The sequence below is a fragment of the Pholis gunnellus genome (assembly GCF_910591455.1).
Source record: "Pholis gunnellus genome assembly, chromosome: 16".
Classification (NCBI taxonomy): Eukaryota; Metazoa; Chordata; class Actinopteri; order Perciformes; family Pholidae; genus Pholis; species Pholis gunnellus.
Window position 1 is genome coordinate 20517441 of NC_136543.1, and position 26594 is coordinate 20544034.

At 40.2% G+C, this 26594-nt stretch overlaps 1 protein-coding gene and 1 gene segment (V, D, J or C); one reads left to right on the plus strand and one right to left on the minus strand.

The window, feature by feature from the left end:
- LOC306708309 (Ig kappa-b4 chain C region-like) overlaps window positions 1-26594 on the plus strand; it is a 142683-nt gene that overhangs the window by 100024 nt on the left and 16065 nt on the right.
- Window positions 16993-26434, minus strand: LOC306708363 (myelin-associated glycoprotein; the record flags this gene model as incomplete). Its single annotated transcript, XM_079176195.1, has 11 exons — window positions 16993-17325; window positions 18600-18677; window positions 19615-19633; window positions 19899-19998; window positions 21609-21747; window positions 22087-22223; window positions 23865-24018; window positions 24950-25107; window positions 25345-25498; window positions 26048-26256; window positions 26386-26434. The coding sequence occupies 11 exons, from the start codon at window positions 26432-26434 to the stop codon at window positions 17221-17223; spliced, it is 1302 nt and encodes a 433-aa protein (XP_079032321.1). The 3' UTR covers window positions 16993-17220.

The following is a 26594-nucleotide window of genomic DNA, read 5'->3' on the forward strand; positions in this document are numbered from 1 at the left end:
GCAAACAAGTGTGTTTGCATGAACTGTGATGTATCACCATGAGCCCAAAAGGCTTCTAACGTGAGTCAATCCCCATAAACCCTCACCTTAAAATACACAACTCTACAGCAGAAATAAACATGTGCCAACAACGGTTTTGGTCTCTTCAACTAATGTCCCGGTTCATGACTGTACGGGAGCCACATTTCGCATCGTGAGGAGGTCGGGGTGGATGGAATAGAAGGAGACTGGTGTGTGAGAAACCAAACGTAACTATTTCAACCAAAGATGAACTTTTACTGAACCTGTAGTTTTGTTGCCTGAACCTACAGTAGTTAGAGTGCAGCTTCAAAATGACTAAAGCAACACTAACGATTGAAACACTAGAACATTCATATACACGTTTGTACAAATATTGATATGAAACATATTTTTGTTCTAAAAGGTTGAGATTCAACGCAATGCAGACATTTCATTCTGGGACTGAGTTGTGTTTGATCTTGGTTTGGATTAAAATGACTAGCTCACTCGTTTCGGAGGCTTTTGTCGTCATGATTACGATGACCGTGGTTAAGATTAAGGAACTGTCGCGGTTTAAAGAAACCAAAGTTGGCAGTCGGTTGGAAAAAAAGATGGAAACCCGGACATCCTTTGACCCGGACGTCCTCTTACACTCTATTTCAACATCAGCTGACTTCTGTCTTTGCTCCCGTAATAATTCATCACGTCAACGTAAACAACCGAACGAAATGATCTCGAGTGAGTAAGAGTATATCTATATATATATACATATATATATGTATATATGTATATATGTACTCTCTGTGGCACAATTTGAGGTGGAAAGAAACATCAAAAACACAAAAATCTGCGTGAAAGTTGGAGGAACTGTAGTCAGAACAAATCTATGGTTCTTTGTCTTTTTTAGAATATGAATCCACTGCAGACAACAGTGTCCTCTGGCAGCTGGAGGAAGAACAACATAACATGTTTTGTCAAATGTGTGTATGAGTGTGTGTGTGTGTGTGTGTGTTGTTCCCTCTCTGTCCTGTTGTGGCATCCAGACAATACAAGCTGTTGATCTGTCGGTCAACAAAATGATCACCCGTCACCCTCTTTCTCTCTGGGTACAAAACACCGTCTTTCTATCTCGCTCCCTTTCTATTTCTAGTCAGAGAATATGTCCCTGTAACACCCGGACCCCCCTGTGGGCTGTGGATCAAGATCTCAGCTGCTGCCGGTGACCGCAGTGCGTACAACTGCAGGATCACTCAGTGTTCTCCCCGGAGGGCCGGCGTTACAGTGAAAGTCTGTCTGTGTGCGAGATCATCCGTCTGTGGCCACGTGTCAACGCACTGACAGTCACGCAAGTCACTGTGTGTTACTTCAGGTCGCAGGCTGAACAGCAGCGGCCTGCGCATTCCCACATGTGTCAACTCAGCCCCGCGTGGCTCTTTGTAACCTCGGTGCTCTGCCGGCGTTTGCGTTGCAGCGGCTGCACATGTGGAGTTTGAGTGATACTGTGACGTTTGAGGCAGAAAGGGTCAGTGCTGCACCCTCATCACGAACCGCCAAAAACACGCATGTCTTCGGTTTTGCAACTTTTATTAACCCACAGTTCAGCCTTCAGCCTTCAGCCTCCGTAACTCACTCTCTTAAAGCGACAGTGCTCTCTTCTAAAGGGTCCGTACAACAGCTTTCCTCAGAAGAGTCATATTTTTAACAATTGCAATGAGAGAAATGTTAACTGATTTTAATTGGACACACTGATATCAAATCAGCAAGAAATATGAAATGACATGTTTGTAAATCATAAGTTTCAAAGCGCTACATCAGCAACGCTTGAATTCTTTTGTGAGATCTGTGATCTATCAATGCATCCTCATACAACGGTTCGTATGATGAGTTACTCATTTATTGTGCGAAAGTGCAGCAACACGTGTCGATTTGGGCTCATTACATATAAACGTCTTTTACAAATAAGATTCCATCTTCACAGGAAACAACTCACTTATGTTGAGGCAACAAAACCACTTGATAAGTGTTTATCAACCCGAGATATTATTATTAACCATATAAGATATGTTTGATAACAGATAATATCTACACTCCATGACACGAGACTAGCCTACTGTTGAACCTAAGGGCAGACAAGGTTTGTTAAAAGGTTGGTAGTGTGAGCCGGGCTGAGGGGGGGTTCTGGAGAGAGTTGAGCCAGAGACGAAGGCAACTAAGGCCGAAGTTACGTCAGACACAAGCAAACAGGTTTCAGACAAAAACAGTCAAAATACTGACGGATCAGAAGAATCTAATCAGCTGGAAACAAGACTGACTGCTTGAACAGAATCTACGATCTGGTGGTGATCAGGTTTTTCATGACAGGGCTGATTATGATGAGAGGCAGCCTGTAGCCCGACACCTGCACACCTGTGTCAAACACACACACACACACACCTCCACTCAGACACACAAGAGAGAGAGAGAGAGACTGCAGGCTAAATACGATGCAAATTAATTTGCTGTGATTTGTAGATATACCACAAAATCAGTTCCTATATAATCCACGTGATTATGAAGCAGGAAGTATAAACACCATAAAGACTCACACAGAGTGGTGCGAAGGTCAAACTGAAACCAGAGGATCTCTGTTCGTTCATCGCGTGACACGAGAATCCAACGTTGATTCATTTGTCACGTAACTTCCGTACATAAGTAACTCCACTCTCCTCTTTTTTTAATCCAAACCACAATCTCTCCCTAAATGTAATCAAGTAGTTTTGTTGCCTGAACCCAACTGAGTTGTTTCAGTTGAGTTGTATGAGGACACAGAAATGGAAGAGGAGGCTGTGAGACCTATAGTCTAGTGTCATTACACACAGAAAATATGGTGTTTGTTTTCAGAACTAAGAGCCAATCGGTTCTTCCATCAGGCGACAGCCGGGCGTTTCCCATCATGCCCTGGGTCTTACAGTCGGTGCAGAGCACAGAGGTCTTTAAATAGATAAAGAAAACCCTTTTACCAAAGTTAACAATGTAAACTGAGGTTCAGGTCAACCGATTATTTCCACCGCCACAGTTTGTCATGTTTTGTGTGAGATCACTGATGCAGTGTTGTGTAAAGTGAGATTATGTGAAGAAGTAAAGTGCATCAACGCGGAGCAGATCTGTGTTTCAAGTGTAAAACTTTATTTAAGACTTCATGTCAAACATACAAAAACAACATGTATAAATAATAGTGTAAAAAGGCACTCCAGCATGACAATACTTTATTATTAATATTATTAAATATTACTTAATAGAAAACCAATAGAAAAAAAATCGAGATGCCTGCATCTCACACTATAATATATAAAAAGCTCATAAATACTATCCTAAATAGTAGAAAAAATATTAATAGTTCTAAGACATTTTCTGGTCGTTTAGCGCATTGAGTCGACACTTAGCAGGCACTGTGAATGTAAACAGTCTGGAAGGGAGTAAAGGTCACAGGTGGGGATTCCTCTGCACAGTGCATCAGTACTGCACATCTTTAAAAAACAGTAAAATGAGACGTTTCTTAAGAACATGTGATAAACCTCGTCTGCTTTCCTGCTGAATTGACGCATCTAGAACTCAACATCTGGCTATTATCGCGACAAATAACATGCCAGTCATGAAAAACGCAAAACACACTGATGCTGAGCAGATGTTTCATCTTCTTAGTTCAGCATGTTAGCATGCTAACATTTGCTAAGTTGCACAAAAGATAAAAGTAATACTGATGGGAAAAGTCATTCGCTCTGCAGATATTTGGTCACAAACCAAAAGTATCGGAGTAATTTAAATTTTGACCTGATGGTGACGCCAGATGTAAAGTCAGAGGATCACCAAAGTGGTTACAAATCATCCGAAACAACACGCGTCAAACTCATTGTGGCGCTAAAGGAAATATTAGGTAATCAAGCAAAGTCAGTAAGATTCTTCTTCTGGGGACCTTAAATGTTTATGCCATCCAGAAGACGTTGAAATATTTCTCTGAATAGGTGAAAACTTTGACCTGTGGGAGCCACCGGGGACCATGAATACCTGTTCCAAACTTCATGGCAATACATCCAATAGTTGTCAAGATATTTCAGTCTGGACCAAAGTGGTGGACCAAACAAACTCCTCATATAAGCAAACATCTAGCATATAAGTCAACAGTGGTTTTATGGGAAGACGTCAGCAGTTGCTTGTTCGCTGAAGGCGGAGGGCTTAACGTCGAGGGCAGCGGGACGGTCTCAGAAGCGCCAACACTCTTTTTGACCACTTACAAAAGACTTGTAACCGTTCAGAGATCTCAACGGAGAACTGGAGGACGTCGAAGGCTGTGGAGACGACGGGGAGGGAGGGAGACGGAGGCTGAGGAACCTCTTCACCGATCTGAAGACAGAAAGGATTATTACAGTTGAGAGGTTTAGGAAAGCAGCTCGGAAGTCAAATCAAATCTGTTTCATTTTCCCTTCAAATGCACAATGTTTAATGAGAAATCCACCCATGGACCAGTTATTATTAACAATTAGCACTCAGAGTTCATATATATGTATTTAAAGTTCTGGTCTTATTTTCAAGAGTCTACATTAATATTTCAGCGTTCTCATTATTAAGTAGTGTTCTGTAAGTGTAATGATTTTTACCTTTTCATTTCATATCTTTTTGTTAATAATTTGCTTATAATTCAGTTTAAGTTCTTCCACGTGTCTTGTTCTGTGTTTTCCCTTTCTGCTGATAAAGCAATTTCAAACATTTTATTCATTTTCTAATTTGACTTTCTGTTCACTGACATTTGTTTATCATGTTTTATAATCTCACTTTTCTTTTTATCCTTAATCATAACTTAAACTCAAGTAAAAAGTACCTTGTTTACTATTTCTCTTTACATTTTAGCTTTCTTTTTTTGGGGCGAGTTGTCGTCCTTATGATCCATGTAAATGAACTAAACCATGCTGGTCCTCTCACCTGGTGAAGAGATGCATTTAAGAGGTTGGACAGCTGCAGGAGGTGAGCGCTGGCGCCCTCAGCTGACTCGGAGGACAAACTGACGTTTTCTTTGGCTGTTTTCAACCAATCGACATGCAGCCTGAAGGACCGCGTGTACAGGAAGAGCTGCGGCAGTGACTCGTTCAACTGTGGAGACATTAAATACACAGAGAGAGGAAATATAAATCTGCTGTTTAAGTTCTCTCCTGACATAATTGTAAGGCCTCGATTCCAGAAACTTTACCTTCAATGAGTTGAAATCGGCCGCAGTGTGTTGTATGTGAGGAAGACCGCCCAGCCGATATTCCACCGCCTCAAAGTTCATGTGTTCATCGTCTGTCTGTTGGGAACATGATGAGAAAAAAAACAGAACATTTGACAACAGAACAGCTGCAATTTTAAACACCTCAGGGGAAAAGAAATGTGAGAAACCTGAAATCAGTAATTTACAAGACTGAACTGTCTGCATTAAAAACATGTATTCTCCTTTTTGTCAGTGTTATATGATCTTTATTTGTGTTTGAACGGAGGAATAAGCCTTTCTAATAAAGTATACGTACAAAAACATGAATAAAAACATGTATTTATCACAAAACGTTAAGATTTCTGTCTGTTTACGTGTTTTTTCTATCAACCAACTTATCTGTTAGGTTGACTGTTCAAGTTAGTATATTTATTTTGGACACTAAAGCATGATACATCAACTGTTACAATGTTAGTTTTTTCTGACAAAATAACAGTTAAAGTGAAATAAAAATAAATAACTTTTCTTTTTTTATCCCTGATGGGAAACTTAAAGACGTATAAACCGCATCAGAGGTAAAAAAAAGAAAATAAATAAAGAGACTTAAATATCAACTATAGCTCATCCAGGCAGTACACAGTAAACAGACTTACCAAGTCATGGAGCTTTTTGAATGTGATCATCAAGCTGTTCACCTGATGGATCATTGATTTAAACATCCCACAGTGAGGAGAACTGCGGACGGGATGAGATGATGAATGGACAAACAGCTCAGCCAATAGCAGCAGGTGGAGAAGACAAAGGGTGGAGTCACGAATCACTAAAAAGACAAGAAGAGATTTCATTAGTGACATGTTTCTGTGTTTGCTTGTGTGTTCTGTAATTATTGTGTATCATTATTATTGTGTGTGTAGTGGAGAAGATGTTCTCTCTGATATTCAGAACGAGACTTCTCTTTGAGCGGGATTTAAGAAAAGGGGAAAGAAAGATCTTTTATTTCTCTTTAGGGTTCTTTCCATCATCTTGTCCGACACTTGCAATAAGAATCTGAGCCTGTTAGTCGCAATAACAAGACCTTTGTGTGGACATAACACTGACTCTTCGCAAGTGCCCCTGCAGCTCGTTCCACAGTTGCAAAGGCACTTGATCTGCATGAGGAGACAGGCTGATATATTCTGTTAAACAGTTATTTAAAAACAATCATAAGAGCACGAGTTCAAAGATTAAAGGTCTGCGGTGTGACCAAAGTAGGTCAGACTCTGATTTACTGCTCGCGGAGTCCGAGGCTGAAAGTGAGCGAGTGTGAGACGAGGAAACAGATTTCTGCGGACTGGAAATTTGTATTTCTGGTAAATGAGGTCTTGCGTCTCAGCCGGATATAAACGTCCGCTTTAGTTTGTTGTTTAAACTTCTCAAAATGGACCTCCTCAACGCTGCCGAGGTCCAGGGTGGATGGATGTGAATATAATCGTGTTTCATGCCACCTGATGCGTAAAAGTCCATTATTCACTCTACTTTTAGCTCCGTATTTGGTCTTTACCAACTCGTGGGAAACCAAATGATCAACTATGTTCACCTGTTAGCTAGTTGCTAACTGTGTCCGTCTGCTGTTTGTTTGATTGAAGGAGGTTAACATGTTTGAATACACACGGACACACATACAATTAAAATGATGGACATGCACACATACTGCCATGAACATATCCACGTGCACACAAATGCAATATATTTCAAAGTATTTTAATGTATGATGTTGCATTTTGTGTTTTTGTGTTTTTATGTCTAACCAGCAACAAGGTCTGCACATTAGCTTTGGCTGGAAAACCTCAACAATGCATCTGTTGCACTTTATCTAAACGCTAGAATGCCTTTGTACTGTTCCTGTCAAATGAATAAATAAACCAATAAATTAATAATTGAAAGGATAAATAAATAAACGAATGATTGAAAGGATAAATGGATACATCAATAAATAAATAGATAAATAAACAAATAAACAAAAACAAAAACTGATTAGATACGAAGACATTTTGGTTTGAATCAGAGAAAGAAACTCAGTGCAGCACTGTGTGGATAGCAGCAATGTTTTCTGTGTAACACCTCACCCTACGTTTGATAAATACACAGAGAGGAATCATCAAGCTGTCATCTCTTTCAATCAGTCTGAGGGTGAATAATTCCCCCAAATCCTCTTTGGTTTGCTTTGTCTCAGCCTCTTAAGCTGTTTTAATCAGCGATGATCTCGATACAAGGAAGCAACACTTCAATCAGGACAGTGCATGTCTGTAAATCTACCCGCTGGTTGATGCAACTTGAGAAATCCTATAACTCAGGGCAACAAAGAAGCGAACTGTCTGTTAGTGTTGGATCAGGGAGAAGGAATGTGAGGTATGCTGTGGTATGCTGTGGTACGCCCCCCCCCCCCCCTCTGGGCCTCCTGGTTTTAAAGGAGAAGGGAGCCGGTGGTGCAGTCTGACTCAGATTAATGTGGTGACGTCATCGTGCCGACGCCTCAGGCTGCACTCTTTGAAGGGAAAACATTCACTTTGTCGTGAGTGTCTGACTCGGTGCACTTTAAACACTTTTACTGTCATTCAGACGGCAGTTACTCTGGGGTCAGAGGTCACCGGGAGGGAGGGAGGTCCAACACACGTGTTGGTTTCAAGTACAGAAGATCAAAGTTAACTTTGGAGCTTTTCATGCATTTCTACCCTTCATTGTTTCTATTCAAACTCCTGCTGCTGTTTGATGCGGTTTGATGCTTTGTCGTTTTTAATTATGAATTACTGTTTTTTTATTAAATAGTTTACAGTATAAATATATTTTGTTATTATCATAAGTTATTTAAATCTCAAAAAGGTGTCACAGTCGTGCCGATTTGTCTTAAAAACAATCAAGGCAGAAGACATTACTTCAGTACATATTTAAATGATTAAATGTATCTTCAGCAGCAGATTTGTGTGCAATCTGCCTGTTACAGCTCAGATTTTATGCCTTAAAATATAATTACAAACAGTAATGTTGCATTACATACATGCAGCATATCCTTTGAATCCCTTGTTTGGATAAAAGTGAATTCAATGCTGACTAACAACGAGAACTAATGTATAAAGAGCAAAATACAGCATGTAAATACATTGAATGTGTACTGCTGACAGTAAATAGTATTAAAAACAGGATGTGATGTCATGAAAACCTAAAGCATTGTGACTTTAACATCTGTACACAAGAAGCATACTGAAGCATCCTCACACTTAATCATGATAACACATAAAACATCCTGCTTTAAAGACAACAGCAATATGTAAATGTTGTTTTTAATCTTTTTAATCACGTGTGTTTTTCCCTCGTTTATTCCTGGTCAGGCTCATATCCAGCTGCAGACAGCTGCAAACAGGAAAACAAGAACAGCTGCAAAATTATCTTTCATGAATTAAAAAACACGTCTGGATCTTATTCCAAGATCTGGATTATGGGGAATATCCTGCCTCAGAGAGAAAACATCAAACATTGGACCGTATCTGTCTCACTGTGAGTTGGACATCGACTTCCAGCCCGAGAGGACTCGTCTGTTTGACGCCGTCGACAGACAGTCGAGAGGATCTCAGGTGAGTTGATTGGAGGAAACATCTAAAAGTGACCTTTGACTCCTCCTGGATTCTGCCTCAACAACTGCACCAGTAAGATGATTCCTGCCTTCAAAGTGAAGTTTGAAACACATATAATCCCATCCGTGGCCTAAATGACAACAAACAGATGCTCACTCAAGTCTCAAGAATCCACAACTGGCCAGTGAATCAGTGCACTAACGGCTTCCTGCCAAAACAGGAATTAAATTAAAACACTCCATTAAATATCAAGTTACGGCAGAATTTCTCCCCGTCCGGTAACGGGTCAGCTCAGGTCATTGTCAGCGCAAACAGGAAACGTGAAGCAGCATCATAAGGCTCTTGGAAATTCTTTCTAAAGAAGACATCAGCAGAAAGCCTCTGTCATACTAGAAAAACATCCCCCGGCAGTGTTGTGTACAGTCACGTATTTGGCAGAGCAAACAGCTGTGACAGCATTACAGCTCACGGGCAGAAGTGCTTGAGAAGCAGAGTGAATAGTCCGTCTTTGATGCATTTAGCAGATCATTTCGTCAGCACACACGGAACACCAACACACGCATGCTGCGCCTCACACACACACACACACACACACTTCCGTTCCACTTCGTGTCAGTCTTCTGTCTGACACAGTGAACGCCTCGTTTCCTCAGCCGGGCCCTCTTACTCTTAAAGAACTTCTGATGAACTTCTGAACGGTTGTGAGCTGCGTCTGGCAGGAAGTGCCAACTTCCTCCAAAACCAACCGATAAAACCAAGAAAGCTTTTTTACTTTCAAGGAACTGGCAAACCACGAGAGTAATGTTTGACTTATAAGCAAACATCCATGTGGTGCGGCACACTAAAAGCTCCACAGACTTTGAAATGTCACAATCATTACAAGTTATTTGAGATAAACTTGAAGTGGCACTAATTACTATTAATATTGGATCAAATGATTGTGTGTAATGCGAAAGGTGTCGCTCGTAGTGACGAACGCACAGCAAATGATCTCCTAACTTTCCAGTTCTAAAGAGTTTTTAGTGTCTTTTAGCTTTTGGTTCTACGACTTGTAACCTTAAAGGGACAGTTCGTAAGAAGCGGTAACAAGACTCTTTGAGTGCAAAAAAAGCTGAAGGTCGGGAGAACACCAGATGGGTTTTTTTCACCTGTCAACAGCAACACAGAAGACGTCTGTGATATCCTCATATTAGACGATCTGGATCATGTTTTGGCATGTTGGCAAGTAAAGTGGTTATATTTAATTGGATATAACTTGCAGGAGGCTGCAGGGCACACTGTCATGAAAACTTCCCTAATGTGTTCAGCGAAGCTTCGAATCCAAATGTTCACCGAGGACTGACACTTGTATAACCCAGTAAATAACTAGATGGACTTTTCACATCTATCACAGCTAATTGTTTAGTTTCTGAGTGTTATTTTCTGACAACACAGTGTGTGAATTCTGAGCTTTGTGGCAGCTAACTCATGAACGTAGCAACTTTACTAAAAACGGAAAAAGCCGGATAAATCCCCACAAATCTATTTTCAAGTTTCACTTGAAAATGAAACCTCAACTCCCTAGAATTTCACAAAATAGTGATCAGTAATAACATAAGAAACACACACTGTGAGCTCTGACTGTGTGTGTGTGTGTGTGTGTGTGTGTGTGTGTGTGTGTGTGTTGCTGTGTGCAGTTTACACACAGTGTTAACAGTGCCCTGTTTCCTCAAACATCATCAAGTTTGACACAGACAGTGTGACATCAACCAGGAAGTTGTGCAGCTGCAGGACCACAGTTGGCCACCGGGGCAAACTGTCATCACCACTGACCCCTTTCTCCTGATGCGTCCATGATCCGTCCTCATACAGTGAGCGTGCAGATTACACTACAGTAAGTGATGCGCATGATGACATCATCGTCTGCCTACCTGACTCACGTGTGTCACCTCTCTCAGACACACACACACACACACACACTCAGTGTTTAATGACTCTTGTTGTTGTTTTACGAGACAGCAGGTTTTAGTAATTAGGTGGTAATCGACATTGCCTTTGACTTCACACGAGTGTTATGTAATCTCAGAGTCAGAACACCTGTGACTGTGAGAGAAGACCTCCACTGGTCAGTGATTACAACTTTTCATTCATAAAAAACGCGTTTACACACACAGTCATCCCTCACTGGTGCTGTCACTCTATGAGCTCCTAATCTGACACACTGACTCTCACAAATACACACATGTTGTGTATAATTTAGAGTCAATCCTTTGGATTTCAGTCCTGGTTGATTTAGACTTTCTATTTGAAAGAAAATGATGAAAGTATATTTTTGTTGAGCTGTAATACAGTGTCATTATTTTCGCCACAGAAGCCCAGTTCACAATACTGCAATTATATAAATACTTTCATTAGTGAGCATCGACCATAGAAAGTATCAACAAACTGTTGAGATTATCACCTCAACTTTCACAATAACAACACAAAGTTCAAGCAAAGACGTTTCACTGTCTTGGTACATTAAGTCTGATGCTGCTGCTGATGCAAGTTCAAACCACTCAGGGAAACCCCCCAACACACAAACACACACATTCACACAGTCACTGCCAAAACCTGACACCCAACACTTTGTGTAATTTAAATGAAATTCAATCACATTTATAAACTAAACCTTCTGTTTCAGCCACAAAGGTCACACACTCATTCATTCATTCATTCACAAACTCTCTCTCTCTCTCATCAAACTGACTCTAAAAGTAAGACCACCTCCACACACACACACACACACACACACACACACACACACATCTCAGTTCAGTCTCTAAAAGTATCATAAACAAACTTACATTTCATCTTTTCTGCTGCCGCTGTAGTAAACAAACCTCCTTCTCCAGTCCAGTGTGTGTACTGTACGTGTGTGTGTGTGTGTTATTGTGTGTGTGGATGAAATGTAAAAGTTCCCTTTTATAGCACAGCAGCATGACACATCACCTGAGTCATCAGCCAACGTCGCCATCAACGCCCACGCTGGACAGCTACCCCCCCCCCCCCCCCACAGCCCCCCTCCTCTAACCCCCCTCATCTGAAATAAAACCCAAAAAACTTTGTTTGTTGAGCTGATTCTGAATGAAGTCAATCATAAATGAAATAGAAAAGCAGAATGTGTAAATATTAAATAGAGCAAATTGTCTCTCCTTCCTCCCCCTCCCCCCTCTGTTCCCTGATGTCATCACCTCACTCTCTTCTTTTGTCTCTTGTTCACACATACAAACGTCGGCAGAATGTCAGAAAACGAAATAAAATGACAACTTGACGAGGCAGAAAGTGAAAAGAAGAAAAATAATTTATTAATATGATAAATAGAGTTGTGTACACTGAAACCTCTCATCACAGGTCCGCGTTGTCTTCTCATGTATACATTCTTCTGCTGATTCAAACAGAAAATCATGCAACTGAAAGGGGGAAAAAAGGGGAAAGTCAAGCGTGTAGATGAAGTGACGACATCCCGGCAGCACAGTCCATTAATAATAAATGCAGGAAAGATGATAAACCTCCTTCCTCCTGTCACTGTGAGGAGGAATACTCTCAACCACAATGAATGTGCCGTTGAACCAGCTGCTGCACCGGCGACACGTCTGTTGGTCGTACTGGGCAGCAACCAGTGCCAGCAATGCAATTAATTAACCAAACCTGGATAACAGGAACTAAAAGACAGAGAATTTTATGATTTAATAGCATTACTTGCTTCGGTTTCTACATTTTATAAATTCCTGGCTCGACAATATTCTTGCCAAAGAGAGAAAAACAAGAGAATGGCATTAATTATTAATCCTTGTTTTCTGGAAATTTAGGTTACCTGTGAAATTCTGCACAGATTTCACTCGTCAGAGGGTTATTGCGTCAGTTCCCCTCAGTGAAAGTCATCTCTGAATCATTCACTCTCTTTCAATCATATACCTGTTTTAAATGAAACCTGATTAAAGTGGCTGTAATCAATATTTTTTGACTAAAAATGCATCAATGACAATGTGAACAATTATCACCTGGATCTGCAGCTCAATTTTGGAGGCTTTATGGAGCTTTAAATGGAGTTTCAGCCAATAAGAAGTAAATGACCGATATGTTACTCTTATATCCACACGATCATCTTTCCTTTGCGCAGAAGTTTAACAAGAAGTAGCACATTTAGTCATTTTCCAATGATCGTTTGAAATATTATCTCCCTCTGTGGTGAATATTGAAATCTCAAAAGTCCCTAAAAAATGTGCTTTTACACAAATGCTTTGCAGACTCATTGACACAACAACTGTTGAGATGAAATGGGATGACCTGGGTAAACATGTGTTTTACCTCCAGCAGCTGATCGCTGTCCGATTCTCAAAAGAAAGATTTTAGAGTTGTTTTACTTTTAAATGGTAGGATTTACGTTTAAAAGTCTTAAAGGCTATAAAGGTTATTTCCAGAGGTGGAAGATTAACTTTGTTTAAACTGTAACAGTTCAGCTGCTCTCAGCTGCCAATTTGTACAACTGCTGTTGTGTTGCGTTATAATTGCACGTTTGTCCACTACATTCCTATTAATGAGGGTTGACTAACTAACTAAAATTTTACATAAACCATTAAAACCGCCCCTCATCCTGTTTGCTGACGCACGGATGTTTTTTTACACAAAACTATCTCAGAAGATGTGGAGACTTTGGACGTATTCGTTATGACGTTAACGTTTGTGGACTGACCTTTTAAAGCCTCGAGTTCAACATTTTGTCTGTCGCAATTTTTCTTTTTTTGCAACCAGTGACCAGAAGTGCGACCTGTCAATCACTGTGTAGCCCCGCCCTAAAGCATCCCCTGCTTTATGGTCTGTTTGACTCTAAATGGACCATCATTTACTAAATGAACATCATGCTGTATTGAAGAAGACTTGAAACTAGAGATTGAGACCATAAACTCATGTTTACAATGTTTACTGAGGTAATAAATCAAGAGAGAAGTAGAGTCATTTTCTCATAGACTTCTATAGAACCAAAGGAGTCGCCCCCTGGTGGACACTAGAGAGAATGCAGCTTTAAGGCGCTACAGTATTGGCTTCACTTTTCTGAACCAGAGGTTGCCGCCTGGTTGCCACACACACACACACACACACACACACACACGTCTAAGCCACGCCCATAGCTGCCAGTAGCTGCTAACAGGACGCTGATTGGTCCGTGCTTTGCCTTAACTGAGCCCAAACTCGTTGCTTGAAGCCTGAAAAGAAAGATGTTCCCGAGAGCCAGGGTGAGCTTTTTTCCAATAAGCTACATGTCGCCTAGCCTGTTCGCTGACTTGGATGTTTTGTGACAGAAGCATCTCATAAGCTGCCGTTGAAAACTTTTTGAAAAAGGACAGGCACTTTTTAAAAACAACAAATGTGGCAGGTGATGAGCAAAAACATCTTTTCCATCCAGAAAAGCCTTCAGTGTCATGTTCTTGCTCTTCTTTGAAGAAATCCTCTCCAGTTCTGAAGTAATTTATGCTATTGCAGCATCTACGCTTAAACTCTTTAGGATCCGCAATTTTGTTGTCATGTTTGTGACGTGACATGTTACATTTTTACGTTTTTACTTAGTTTACATAGTTATTTGAAGCCCAACCATGATGTTTTTCCTGAATCTAACTAAGTGGTTTTATTGCCTTAACTTATTTTGACACTTAGAAATGTGTAGACAGTTAATATTTTATAGTTGAACTGGGTCCTTGTTATGCTGATTAAAACCATGATCCTGGTGGTACTTTTCCTACTATCACTTTCACCACTGTGGACTAGTTGCATGAATGGAAATTTTTATGAGCAGGTTCAACGAATAAGTCACAACCTACTCACTCAGTTGGAGTCATTGGGGATGAAAGTGTCAGCTGAAAAGCTAAGTTGCAGCATCATTACGTTACTCACTTCATTAACTGATCGGTGGTTTGTGTCAACGCTACATCGTCAGCAGGCTCAGATTGCATCTGGAGGAATGACGTTGAAAAACAAAAGTTTCCAAGAAGCTTATAATTTCCTGCTTCTTATGAAATGTGTGTGATAGTTAAATCTCCACCCACCATGACACAGAATACTTGACCTACCTGAGGGCTGCGTCCTGTAATGTGCTACCCCTCCCCCCCCAAAAAATGTAAGTTACAGTCATCAGATCACAGATGGTGTTTGGCATCCAACGCTGAACTGCTGAACTTTGTGCCAGTGAAAGTGATGCACGGAAACAAACGTCATAACGGCCGCCCTCCTTTTGTCATCAAAGACAATGCCGTATGGGGAATGGAGAGGCTGTGTGTGTGTGTGTGTGTGTGTGTGTGTTAGGAGGGTTTAAGGGGAGGCTTGTCCTCAATAGTGGTTTTCACAAGCCCACTAATCATTTCCCCAAACACCCACGTTCCGGATATCTTCTACTTTTTTATCTTCTTTTCTCTCTCTCTGTCTCTCTCTCTCTCTCTCTCTCTCTCTCTGACCTCTGTTGAACGGAGGAATGTGAGGAATGCAGCAGTGAATGGGCGAGCGGGGGGGGAGCAGCATGCAAATGACTGACAGACGCAGGTTTTCTTTCTTTTTTTTGCTCTGACAGAAAGTGTTTCTTCGTACATTTATTACTGGCAACAACAGAGAAAGAAAAAGGCCGTCCGAACCTGAAACGATGCAAGTCGGCACCTTTCAGCAAAGGCATGAAAAGACACAACGGACGCTTATTTTTAGGCATCAAACACAGACACAGACTAAACCGCCAAGTTAATCACATTAGGCAGGAATTCAGCATTGCAGCCAGACAACGGACCTCCACCATGGAACAACTGAAGCGTGTCAGTGCATCCTGTGTGTTTGTCTGAGACCCCCGACATGACTCTGATCTCATCCTGGGTTAAGTTCCAGGAGGTTTAGATCATCATGTATGTAGTCTGTTATGTTATGCAGCTGTTACTTTTTTCCAACCAAGACAGGAGTTAATGTTTTCACTCCCCCTTGTTACCGCGCTCGCTCAAAGAGTCTCAGATTTGGCTCATGGGTTATCTCTTTCCCCTGCTCCCGTAGGGTTTTTCATGGTCTCCAACACTCGGCTGGTGATGGATCTCAAAAATAACCAAAATGTCTCCGTCCCAGACGCCGGGAGCAACATGTCGCAGGCGATGGACGCTGCAGAGCACCTCAGTCGTTTGTTACGCCTGTGGCCGCAGAAAACAAACTAATCTTGGTTCAAACATGCAATGTGTAAAATCTTGCCAGAATTTCAGTTTAAAACATTAAAGAGAATGATCCTTTCGAATGATCAATCACCAACAGAATGTGAGGAGGTTTTGACGTTATGTCTCATTGAATACAGGCATTTGGTCGGTGCCCATCAGCGCCTGTATGAGACCGGAGACGGCGTAGAAGAAGTGGGCGTAGTCGCTGCTGTTTCGAAGCCTTGAGTTTGTCATTTTGGCCGTCGCCATCTTGGTTTTCTTTCGAACCAGAAGTAACATGAGAGGGTGGAGCACTGAATAAGACTTATTTAGGTGTCTAAAATTATACAATTAACTTTTATGAAGTGAAAACACACAGTGAAAGGGTTAAAGTTGTAAGACAAAACACGGACCCTGCTTTATGGTCTATTTGACTCTAAATGGACCATCATTTACTAAATGAACATGAAGCAAATTCACAACTTTTGTTATTAATAATGATTTAAGTGTGTAAACTAATCATGCACCGTGTATTTGGCACCTCAGTGACCCATCAATATAAACTCTGCTGATTGGTTGACGATGTTTTTTCACATCATAAGCTGTTCATGTGCTCCAGTAAATTACCAAAGATGATGTGTCACTTCGCAGATCAAAGAGACGTAAGTGGGAGTTAATGAGGCCGAACAGAAGATCCTTTGAAGCAGTCTGACCCAAGTCCTGTTTGGTAAATGAGGCTGTGATGTTAACATCAGCACATCTCGCTGTCCTTCTATGGTTTTAACCTCTTAACTGTCGGTGTGACCGGTGTCTACAATGCTGCATCTCTTGAGTTTGTTATTTGAAAGTCTCAAAATAAAGGATGATTTGTTAGCAGTAGAGAAAGGTTAGGGAAGGTATTAAAAAAGTCTTTAATTACTCACACAAAACTTTATTAAATTCCAGTTTCCACATAAAATATTTTCCAAACGTATCATAATGAATAACAGGACGTGTGTGCAGAGGTACGTGTGAGACATCCACAGTAGAATTATTTGTTACATGTGATGGTAAAGTCACCAAAAACTAAAAGAATAAGCATATGGCTTCAAAGAATGCTTGAAACAAGGTGGATAAAGAATATAGAATAGATACATGTGACATTTCACGACACAAAGTCTCGTTTGAAGCGTTAACAATCATATATAGACCCTTTCAATGAACACTTCTCCCCCTTCCTTCAGGTCCTCTTTGCCGGCGGTTGGCTTTTGAATCTGGCCTGCAGGGCGATGGGGTTCTCGTAGTTGTGAACGTCATCGGAGGGCATCGCATTAGGCTCTCGAGGCTTTTTGGGATAAAAAACACAACACAACACATACACACAGAGAGTACAGGAACACACAGAAAGGTATATTAAACTTCAAATAATTGAAATCAACGCTTCACTCTCATTGAAAAGAGGTCTGATCTCACACAGCTGCCTTCCTTTTTAACCATGAAAACCTCATTAACTATTCACACCACCGACCAATCACAGCATTTATTGCCTTCGTCAGGATATTTCAAAGTCTTAAATTGGAAAGTTGGACAACAGACAAACATTTTGTCACATTGACTATTTTTACAAGAACAAGACAATATTAAGAATTTGATATACGGGTCATGTAAACATCATTTTCCTTTTGAATGTTCCGAAGTAGATTAAGGCATGTGGGATATACAGACATAATGTATGGACATGTATACAGCGCATTCGGGGGGGGGGGGGGGTTACCGCAGTTTGAGACACACAGCCTGTTTGCATTGTACGGTAGTTATACACAAACCATCTACCAGCAGTTTGCAGAGATGCATGCCCAAAAGAAGAGCCCACATTTCTGGTCAGAAGGAGGAACAAAACTACTATCAAAAAACATTATTTTAAAAATAGCTTTTCATGTCATCAGGTTTTTGGATATGACCACATATCACAACGCCGACCTTTTCAGGAAGGTGGTTGAAGGAATGAAAGAGGGAGGTTGTGTTTGGAAGGTCGAACAAGACCGCCAGCTGTTACGTTGATCGGAGTGAGCGCGGCTGCATGCAAACGGGAACATATATACTTCCATTCATTGTCAAAAACTAAAGCTAAACGGGACTTTCAACCAATTGAACCAATTGAGCCTTTTGCATCCCGTATTTGTCATTTTAAAGCCAAACTACGTTTTTTAGTAAACCTAACCGAGTAGTTTTGTTGTGATTTTGTATTTGTTTAAATTTACGACATTAGCCACATGTTTAAAACGGTTTACAACTGTTTACAACTGTTTACAACAATCACAAAGAAATATGTTGAACTGAAAAGGTAATTGAGAATGTAGGGGGGACGTCATTTTGAGGGAGGCATTGTTGGCGTGTTCCAACACGTTCCAACATGTCTGAACATGAATGATGCTGGTACACATCCGCTTCATCACTCCTTTCTTCCTGCTTCTTTTACACATGACCTTATATGTGCAAAGTGGATAACAGTTAGTCAGATATCTCGTCTTGAACACCTCGTGTTGTCTGATTTTAACAGCGGTGGGGAATAAAATGATTTCTCATTTTAATAAATATGTACGTGAGGTTTGCACATACCTGGAGTCGGTCATAGTCAGACGTGACGCTGCAGGTTCTCAGATCAGTGTAGGTGTGTTCCGCCTTCAGCTCAATCTGCTGAGGACATGAAAAAGGAAAGAGATCTTATTGATCCAGTTGATGACACGAAATCTTCCTTCATATTCGTGAGGATAAACATCTTAAAACTGATTTGATATCAACAACCCAGATGCAGACACAAATAAAACACATTTAAAATTAAACATAAATGTCGACTATGACTTTAGGAAAGTTTTAGAAAGGTGCTTTAAACAACTCTAACCGCAGGCTGGATTGTTTATACTGTCAGTATTTTAGGATGTGGGAGTAATATCAGACACCGCGGATGATTTGCAGTAATGGTGAAAGAGTCGCTTTCAAAAGAAAAAGAAAAGAAAACGGTGACTACGTCGTACCACAATCATGACGCACAGTGGTAGAGGTACGAATAGTAAAATTGACCTTTAGGTTCAGTAAACTGTTCCCAAATGTCATGAATGAATGCCCACGCTCAAATTAACATTCGTTTTTTGCATGCGTGTCAAAAAAAGATTATGCCTCCAAAACATCTTCAGTAATTGTTGCATTTTATTCATTGTTTTGTAAAGAAAATGTAAACATTGTGACTCTTTTCCTGAATAAAGTTGTCTCCACGTGATCCTTTCTTATTAGGAGAACCGCTCATCTAACATGTCGTGCATAAAGCACATTCACAGTATTTATTTTTGCCATACTCTCACCTTCTTGTATTTTGAAAATCACTTAGACCAAGATTGTTTATTATACCTGAATGACTCACTCTTTAAATAGAAAAATTATGGATGACATGTTTAAAGATTAGTCACTGTGAGCACTGCAGTCAAACAGACGAAGGATGTCAGCGAGACGAGACGGTGACTAGCAGAGGATGTCAAAACTCCTTATCAGATCTTCTGTGTAAGTGCTATGCGGGGCATCGTTTTTAACTGTCTGGCTGTCATTCACTTTCTGTTTGCGGTGAGAAATTTCCACTTACCTTCAGCCTCTTGGAAATACTTGGAGCGATATGAAAAACAAACAGAGAAAGAATGTCAGCCAAAATTACAAGGAAATATATTTGTTTTTCATGGCAGAGGACCGAGCTGCAGATAAGTTGTTGTTTAACACCAGCATGTGAGGTTTCCAACAGCTGGGAGTGTCTCAACATTTAACAACAACATCATGATATAATATTACAGTAACAAACTCGGGCTTGCCAGGAATAAAAAGTTATACCTCCAAAACAATGGGAGAAGTGTAGGAGGGAAAAGAGATCCTCACCTCTGATACTTGTACACATCCACAACAACAGTCAGGATGTAGAGGACCAACAACACTCCACATACAATGTAGGGAAGCGCCACAGCACACGTGCTGCTGCCTAAAAACAGAATTAAAACACGGCAGGACGACAGACAGCAGATTAAGAGGAAACTAACAAGTAACCGTTATTTTCTGTTGCTTTTTTTCCACCTTGTGATGTCAGATGACAGATATCTTTGACTTAGTTGGCAATCAAGCCCCTTTTTTTTGGCGCGTTCACTTCCCTTCAACTTGTATTGTTTGCTTAAGTCAGCGATCGCCTTCATTTCTAAGAAGTCTTGTCTCTTTCCAGAGAAAAATAAATGCAATTGGTTCCTTTCTGTCCTTCCCCCATGTTTACTAAGTCAAAACAAAAAAAACACTTTGGATTCACTTTACTCTGTAGCTTTACATCACTTCACCTCATTCAACTTTGCAACCTCACTTTACCTGATCTCACTTTACTTTGAGGCTTTACTCCACTTCCCCTCACTTCAATTTACTTTGCAGAGTACTTCACCTCACTTATCTTTACTTTGTAGCTTGTGTTTTGAGTCGCCTCGCTTTACTTTTCTTCGAGGCTTCACCGCACTTCACCTCACTTTACTATGTAGCTTTACTTCACTTCACCTCACTTTACTTTGTAGCTTTGCTTCACTTCACCTCACTTTGCTTTGTAGCTTTACTTCACTTCACCTCACTTTACTTTGTAGCTTTGCTTCACTTCACCTCACTTTACTATGTAGCTTTACTTCACTTCACCTCACTTTACTTTGTAGCTTTACTTCACTTCACCTCACTTTACTATGTAGCTTTACTTCACTTCACCTCACTTTACTTTGTAGCTTTACTTCACTTCACCTCACTTTACTTTGTAGCTTTACTTCACTTCACCTCACTTTACTTTGTAGCTTTGCTTCACTTCACCTCACTTTACTATGTAGCTTTACTTCACTTCACCTCACTTTACTTTGTAGCTTTACTTCACTTCACCTCACTTTACTTTGTAGCTTTACTTCACTTCACCTCACTTTACTTTGTAGCTTTGCTTCACTTCACCTCACTTTACTTTGTAGCTTTACTTCACTTCACCTCACTTTACTTTGTAGCTTTACTTCACTTCACCTCACTTTACTTTGTAGCTTTACTTCACTTCACCTCACTTTACTTTGTAGCTTTACTTCACTTCACCTCACTTTACTTTGTAGCTTTGCTTCACTTCACCTCACTTTACTTTGTAGCTTTGCTTCACTTCACCTCACTTTGTAGCTTTGCTTCACTTCACCTCACTTTACTTTGTAGCTTTACTTCACTTCACCTCACTTTACTTTGCAGCTTTGCTTCACCTCATCTTGCTGTACTTTGTGGCTTTACTTTATCTTTCGTTACTTCCCTTCACTTCAGTTGACTTCACAAAGTAACTTTACTTCATAGCTATTTGTCACATCACATGTTACAAATAATCCACCAAAAAAAGAAGAAACACTCTCAGAAACACAGACACTGTCGCCTGTTTCTGTGTATTTAACTGTAGATTTTCTCCAGTGGACATACTGTTTGTCTCAGATTCCATCGTCAGCAGCTGGTGAATCATTATCCCGTGTATTGGATTCTTAAGATTAACCGACAGTTTCTGAATCGAAAGTCGCGACTTGCAGCACAGTCATGATGAAGCCATATGTTGTTTACCTGTAGTGATGTTGACCTCCAGAGTCACAGGTCTGGACCTCTGGGAGACCTTCAGGGTTCGAGCTTCACACAGATAAACCCCGCTGTCCATCCGACTGACCTGCAGGACCATCTTTTCCCCTTCATCCGTCTTCGTCAACTGTCATGAGGAGAGGTGATACACGTTAGAATTAAAAACTAAAGTGAGGACAACTTTTTTTAGGGAACGAACACAAAACACACACACGATTGATGGGAATTGAAGTGCAGTTACTGAAAGGTATTTTTGAATATTTGGTTTTCATACTGCATATACTTTATACGATGTGCATAGACCTTGTATCCTCGTATAAAGATACTCTTACAGTATGTATAGCCAATTTCCAATGTCTTGGCCACATAGAGAAGGCAAAATAAATGTGTCCCTGAATGATCATACGGATAAAAGAAATATGCAAAAAAAACCTAATAAAGCAAAATACACTAGCGTGTCTGTTACCTTGCCACTGTCGACTCTGTACCAGGTGTAGAGCGTCACAGGTGGGTTGGCATCACTCCAACATGTAAACGTCACAATGCGGCCCTCAGAGACAGGAACGGACGTGCTGAGCGTGGCCACCGTTACTCTCGGAGCATCTTGGGAAGCAGATATTTGGTGTTACAATAATTATTGTGAAAATAATAAGCTCTTCCCAATGAATCCAGTCGTGAAAAGTACATTTACTCAAGTAATGTACTTATATTCAATTTAGAAGTATTGTGCTTTAATTGATCATTTCCATTTTCTGAATGAATTATTATACTTTTTAGTTCAATTCAATTCAATTTGATTTGTATAGCCCAAAGGGATTTGCAATCTGTACAACATCTACTCTATTACATTTTTTCATATTAATAAATAATATGCATTGTTCTCTAAAGAACCATTGTGCAGAATGAGTCCTTTCACTTTGTGTTCATGTTGATGTTAATACTTTTGTACTTAATGCCTCTTAATTGTAACAGAGTATTTCTACTACATATAAGTACTTCTACCACCACTATCACACACCCACACACACACACCCACACACACACACACACACACACACACACACACACACACACACACACACAGTACCACGGCCTGCAGTACAGTAACAAAGGCACTTTGTGTCGTGCTTGCAGTCATATTCTTCAGTGGGTTCATTTCCTCCGTGAACACCAAGTTAAGACAAGTTCAGCTCTTCAAACACTGACTGTTTGAAGAAAAACTTCCGTCTGTGCAAAGAAAATTCCCCTTCAGGTCAAGTGAGTCGAAGTCATGTTGAAACAAGCCGACTGTATTCTCACACTACGTTGTATTGTGTCCAACGCATTCATCAACTTAATGGGCAATAAGTCAGCGTCAGTGCATTCTGCAGAATGAAGAAGGAAGGAAGAAAAAGGAAAGGAAGGCGAGCTTGTCAGTGTATTAACGTATCAATCAGCACTATCTGGGTATTATTCAAGAGAAAACTACCTAATTCTACTTCTGTTGCTGAACGAGTCATTTGGATAGAAAGTTTCCTCAATAAAGATTCCAGTGATGCACTACAAAGTTCATTATTTTGCACAAAAACACAAGACGAGTGGTGGAAAGTAACTAAATACATTTACTCAGCTGCTGTACTTAAAGTACTTAGTACTTTTAAGGGTACTAAGTAGTTACATTTGATGTTTTGTACTTCTACTTCACTGCAGTTCAAAGTGAAATATCCTTTTTACTCCCCCACATTTACTTAATAACTTTAGTATTTTACACATTGAGAATATGAATTTAAAATGAACAAATACAATATGATACGTGTTATAGATTAAGATACACAGAAATATATAAAGAAGCTACAGGTGGAATAAGATTAAAGTGACATTTGCATTGATGATTATGATACAATAATATGATATATAGTATTCTGAAATGGACCATTGTGCAGAACAACTGTACTTTTTGTACTTCAGGTTATTTATTTTATGCTAATACTACAATTTGAACGCAGGACTTTAACTACTTTAACGACGACCACTGATAGTCTTAAGTTGTCCCAACCAGTCAATGCTCTACTGCGTTACAAAAAACACGCCTATGTGTTGTGTGTTACAAGCTCTTCATTCGCTTTTCTGTAAAATCTTATTCTTAAAAGTAATAATTTACTATGTGTGCCAAATACATGTAGAAACTAGAAAGTGTTTTCCTCTGAATAATATAATGTTCTTGAGTAAAAATACTCTACTGCAGACAAACACTGAGTGTCTCACACAGGACGCTGAGTGTCTGAGTCGATGCAGACGGCGGGCTGCTGCCCCCTTTAGTCAGCGGGTAGGAGACAGAGCAGGAGACGCTCTGGTTGTGATGGGCGGCTGAGGCGGTGAAGGTCAGTGCGGACGTCATCGTCATCAGTCCATCCAAACTCTGCTTTCGCAAAACAGAGAAGAAAGCACCTAGATTACTGAAATGTGAATGAAATTAAGAAAAACTGTGTATGTCCTTTTTGAATCATAATAATTTGAATCAATAAAAAAGGCAAGATAATAAAAAATGTAGAAACTGTAAGTTAAATGAATTAGTGAACAGCGGAGAAAAAAGTGTGTAATTAAAAGAAGTGGTAAACATACTGTGTTAAATAAATGTCTGACATCTCAAACATATAAGCAAAAGATTATATATTTCTAAAAATAAAATGACTCATTATTAGATTTGTTATGTATTTATTCATGCCTTATTAATATCAGAATCCCAGAGTAATATTATGAGACATGTGAGACAGTAGTGGAGCGTATTTCAACCCTCATATAAAGTTTAGTTTAATCTAATATATTTAAAACTTGATAATAAGATCATGTGATTATGTTAACTTTAACTATAGCTGTAAAACACATTTTGTAAAGTAAATGTGATGAAGTAGAAGTATAAAATATGATGAATTGGAAATACTTAAGTAAATTACAAATATCTCAAACTTGTACTCAGATAATGCGGTTGATATGATTTTATATTTTTTGCTATGTGTTTTCTGATTTATGTTTAACATGTTTTGACTTTAATACGTCAACAAAGGGGAACAAGAATATTGAACCTTGCTTTGTACAATGTTTTTGTTGCAGGAAATGTATGCAAATTAGCACATTTTTAATAAGATAATGCGTCATTTAAAATATTTGAACATTTTCTGAAAATGTGTGTCTTAATATAAGTGATCAACGAGGGAAGTTTCATGGTGACACCTGTTAGTTACATTTGACCATATTCACCTGTTGTGTCATTACTTGAGTATATGGTGTAATGCCCACTGAGTCCACCACTGTGAACGAATGAATGAATGAATGAGTGTGCGATCCATCACCTGCTGAATTTCTGTCTGCTCCTGCCTGGAGTTGTCCCGGGGGAGCCAGGTGATGGAGGGGGGCAGGATGGAGCAGGGCACCGGGACTGAGCACCGCAGCCTCACCTGTTCTCCCGCCGACACCTGACGCACAGAGGTCAGCCGGGGGGGAGGCAGCTCTGTCGACGAGGGATCAGATCAGTCAAGTACCAGGGATGACAAAGACACAGTTAGGCACACGGAGCAGCATTAGCAGCAGTTTGGATTCATGTTTCTAGCCAGCTGAAGACAGCAAGACCAGTTTAATTCTTATTTTTAGCTCATTTACATTTATGGTCAATAACGTATGTTCAAATATCTGTGCACTGTAATTTGAAACAGAGGGACCAGAGGAACATCTCTTCATCCATTCGTACCTGCTTGGATGTTAATCACGACGCCATTTTGGAAAGTGAACTTGACTTGGTTTAAACAGTCGAGCCTGAAGAAGTACACGTCGCTCTCGTTCTTCGGGAAGCTGTAGAACGTTGTGGTGCAGTTCTTCTTCGTCAAGTCGCCGACTATTTGTCCCTAAAAAGCACGAAACTTAATCTTAAATTCGTGCGAGGATCAGGAGTTTCCAAAGACACCAAGTGTGTCGGGCTCAATTTAATAGATGAGGATGAGACGGATCACACGCTCATTTCCTGTCTTTTGTCAAACAGTTAACAGCTTGTAACTCTCACCTTTTGACGCTTCAATCGTACACAATGTCTGTCTGGATGTTTCATACACTTGTACAAACTTTAAAGGAATAGGTCAACATTTTTGTCACCCAGAGAGGAGAAGATTGATACCACTTTATAGGACGTACCTGAAGTACGGCTCAGGGTTAGCTTAGCTTAGCATAAAGACTGGAAGCAGGGGGGGAACAGCTAGCGCCTCTAAAGCTCAGTAACTAAAATGTGATATCTTGTTTCTTTTACCCGAAAACAAACAAGTTGACAACTTAGCTGTTATAAAGTAAGACTTTGATCATTTCTCCACTAAGCGTCACCAAAGTGCATCATTTTGAATTATACACATGCGGTTTAGTCAAGTTGCTTCAGTGTTGTTTTAGAGATTTCATGAGAGACCTACATGTAAAGCGTTGGTGGAAGGATTGCGTGCAGTGAGGAGGAAAGGACCAACCAGTCTTCCTTTCCTCCAAAGGCCACCGTCTGAGCAGTTTACAATGTTTGCTTCCACATCTTTGGGGACATCGAAACGACACGGAACTGTGACACAAGAGTCGCTGATGCCCACGACTCTTTCGGGCAGCGTCACATCCCAGGTTTTACAAAAGACACCTTGAAGGGGCAAAATATACGACTTTAAAATGCAGATTTAAGATGGTAGGGCTTTTAATTTGACTATTAACAAACTATACTTCAACCTTTTGAAATAGCTGTCACATGAGCAAACAGGGAACTACTGACCTTGCATCAGAGCGATGAGCAAAGTAACAACTGCCGGACCGACACCCATCTCAGCTGGATGACACGAAAGGTTTAAAACCAAGATGAGACATTCAACATTTAAACAACAAAAAGAAGAGAAGAGAAACAAAAGAACATGTACATGAACTAAAGAAAGAATCTGCTATGATGTTAGAAAACAACAACAACAAATAATTCACTCTGACAGA